At 41.1% G+C, this 3,319-nt stretch overlaps 1 protein-coding gene across 1 annotated transcript in view; it reads right to left on the minus strand.

Annotated features, from left to right (window-relative positions):
- Positions 1-2,636, minus strand: part of BZW1 (basic leucine zipper and W2 domains 1) — a 20,556-nt gene extending 17,920 nt beyond the window's left edge. The window contains exons 1-2 of the mRNA XM_011974560.1: positions 2,566-2,636; positions 26-208 (exon numbers count right to left, since the gene is read on the minus strand). Of these exons, the coding sequence (XP_011829950.1) occupies positions 26-208; positions 2,566-2,629 (247 nt within the window). The 5' untranslated portion in view covers positions 2,630-2,636. The remainder of the gene's footprint in view (positions 1-25; positions 209-2,565) is intronic.
- Between the last annotated feature and the right edge of the window lie 683 nt (positions 2,637-3,319).

A 3,319-nucleotide genomic window follows, 5' to 3' on the forward strand; every position in this document is an offset into this window, starting at 1 on the left:
ATTATTAAGCCCACAAACCCCAGACACTTACCCAGCATTCCACCAGCCACCAGAATGTCAAAGAGTGTTTCTGCATATCGACGGTAATCAAGTTTTGCTCCAGAAGCATCAAGAAACTTAGCTACTGCTTCCAAATCAGTACCGGTTTCAGTTAAGCCTTGAATAATACAGTCTTGAAACTGAGTAGGGTCAAACCTCTCTTTTTCATCTGGGGAGACAGGGGACCCAAAACATTTAGTTTTAAAAGATTTACCAAAATGTCACAAAACTATCACCTTATGAAGATGTAATTGTTAAACAAGTTAAATTCACATCCTTTACATGTTTCCCCTCTGCAAGTGTAAGACAAGATGGCCCACTCACAAGAACTGTGCAACTTTTCAAACAATTTCACAAGTGAGCTAAATGTGCTGGTGTCTTGTGCTCCTACTGCCATGAGGCAATTTCTACTGGGAATGCCCTCCTACTGCCTCTTGGCTTTTCCAAAATTTAGGCCATCCTCTAACAGATAAATTTTATTACTTTTAGTTTTCCCTGGACACTGGAGCTCTTGATCCTTTTCTTTAAATGTTCATAACATTAAACAACAAAAAAATTGAACCACTCCTTTGGCATTTATGAAGGTGAGCTTTACAAAGGTACATTTAATGACCCAATATGACAGAAACTATATTAAGCATTTGCTTTAATCCTGTTAACAACTTTGTGAGGCAGATTTTTCCTATTATTCAGAAGGAAAACTGAGAGAGAAATTAGGTAATCGAGAGATGATACTGTGTTGTGTAGTAGTTCAGAGCATGGGCTCTGGAGTTAAAACTGCCTGATTCAAATCCTGATCACCATTTAACCACTTGAATTCCAGCAAACAGTCTCATTCGCCATGCCAGAATCCCCCTACTGTAAAATGGGGATAAGAACAGCTATCCCATAAAGCTGTTGTGAATACTACATGACATTAATAAAACAGAAAGCTCCCAGACCATAGCCTTGTGCACATACCTGACCTTTACTGAGTTGCTTTCACACACTCCATAATAGGGTTTTGCTTTCCCAATCTAGGCTAGATGGTATCTTAATTTTCACACAGTACTAGGGTGACAAATACCTCTGTGTGTCCAGCACTTTCCTGGTTTTAGCACTGAAAGTCTTGTGTCTGGAAACTCCCTCAGTCCCAGACAGGGATTGCTGTATACCCTACCCAGTACCCTAACCATCAACAGCCAGGCCACGAATGATCTCTATCTGGAACTGGGGAAGCGATATCTCCCCCTAATGCTAATAATAATAATAATAATAATAATAATAATGATAAAGCTACTTGCTATTATTTATATCAAGGCAACATCAGTAATCCACATATTCAAGAGATACACTTTCCCATTTTACTGTCAAACTGTTCTAGTTTACAACTGCTCCTTAAGAAAATTTACCAACTAAGGTCGGGCGTGGTGGCTCACACCTGTAATCCCAGCACTCTAGGAGACCCAGGCGGGCGGATCATAAGGTCAGGAAATCGAGACCATCCTGGCTAACACAGTGAAACCCCGTCTCTACTAAAAAAAAAATACAAAAAACTAGCCGGATGTAGTGGCGGGCGCCTGCAGTACCAGCTATTCGCGAGGCTGAGGGAGGAGTGGCGTGAACCAGGGAGGCGAAGCTTGCAGTGAGCCGAGATCCCGCCACTGCACTCCAGCACTCTAGCCTGGGCGACAGAGGCAGACTCTGTCTCAAAAAAGAAAGAAAATTTACCAGCTAAATCTAAATGAATCTGCAAAGACTAGAATCAAATCACATTTTGGTCTCCCCACCACTACTACAAGGGGACAGAAAGCCTATGATTAGCGATTTTAAAATTCTACAATATATATCTCAAAATGTCTGCTACTTAACACAACTTATAACCAGTAGCTGACCCAGTTCTTCATTTCCTCAAAACCACCTGTAAAATAAGGTTAATATGCTTTTGACCAAAAACATTAAAAATATATGAGACATCTTATTTAGCTTTATATCACTAGCACAGCACTTTGCTACAGAATTCAACATTCACCTAAGTACACACGAATGCAAAAAAAATAGTAATATAATTCTAATACTTTTCTAAGTCTGTATTTCAAAAGACATTACAATGTGAATCCTGTTCCACAATTAACTTCCATGGGTGAAGTCTGAGTTATCTCTCACAAATCTTCACAAAATCTGGGTGACTACATTAGGAGTTCTCCTTTTATAAATTAACATCTTTGCTCATTTTAGTTTGCTTAAATAAGACTGCTTGCTAGTGAAAACAGAGCCCTTATTTTTGTTTTAAAAAGTATTTTACCTTCACACTAAAAAGAAGATTCATTAACCGGCTTAGAGATACATTGATACTAAAAATTAAGGCTTGAGCAGTAAAGCAGTAGAAATACTAAAGGTGTATGTGAATGGCAGTCAACGAGAAATTCAAGTTTCTTTCTGGTATCTTCTCTTGAGGCTTTAGTACTATGCAAGTGCCTGTCAGAGGAGGCAAGATACACAAGATATTCTGGAGGTTTGAAGAGACATCGAAACATAAATATTTACCTCTTTTTCTAGTTTTAAAACGCTGGCCTGATAGCGTTGGCTTTTGCTGCTTTTGATTATTCATAAAAGACACCCTAGGAAAGGAGAAATAAAGCCTTAATTTCAGTGCCATAATACTAATTTTTAAAATAAAGCATCAAACCTCAGTATAATCACATATGAATCAAATGGAACACGCACTCTCAGCTTGGTGAAGGCACAAAGAATTACCCTCACTTGAATCAAATGTACGCCAAAATCTGCATTTCTCTCTACAAGAAACCCTTCAAATTAGTATTGCGAACTACACTTTTAGGCGACATTGTAATGCTACAGTGATCACCCATCATAAACCTAATTGTTCAGTTTCCTCCATATATTCCTCTTTACATTCACTTACATCTTCCACGACCACTAGGCATCGCAGAACGCAAAGGGAGATTACCACCATAGTCAGGAGGCATCCAAAATGTGTATGCCAATTCTAAAACACTGTCAAAAGGTGAACCCCTTCTTCTGATGGGCCTGGTTATAGGCAGCACCACCCTGCCCTAGGTCACGCCTGTGACCGCAACAGCGGCCGCCTTGCACCACTCAGGCCTGCAAAATTAACAGCCAGCCCAGCCTCCTTCGCCCATATCCCACAGTCCCAGCCTCCTCCCTGGGCACGTGTCTCCCAATCCGCACCCTTCCCATGCCTCCCGCCCAGGACCCCACTGGCCACAGCGGGGCGCCGTAGGGTCCCGCGGCTCCTTCTCCACTGACCCTGCCGCCT

The sequence above is a fragment of the Mandrillus leucophaeus genome, unplaced genomic scaffold (assembly GCF_000951045.1).
Source record: "Mandrillus leucophaeus isolate KB7577 unplaced genomic scaffold, Mleu.le_1.0 Scaffold146, whole genome shotgun sequence".
In the NCBI taxonomy this organism is placed as follows: Eukaryota; Metazoa; Chordata; class Mammalia; order Primates; family Cercopithecidae; genus Mandrillus; species Mandrillus leucophaeus.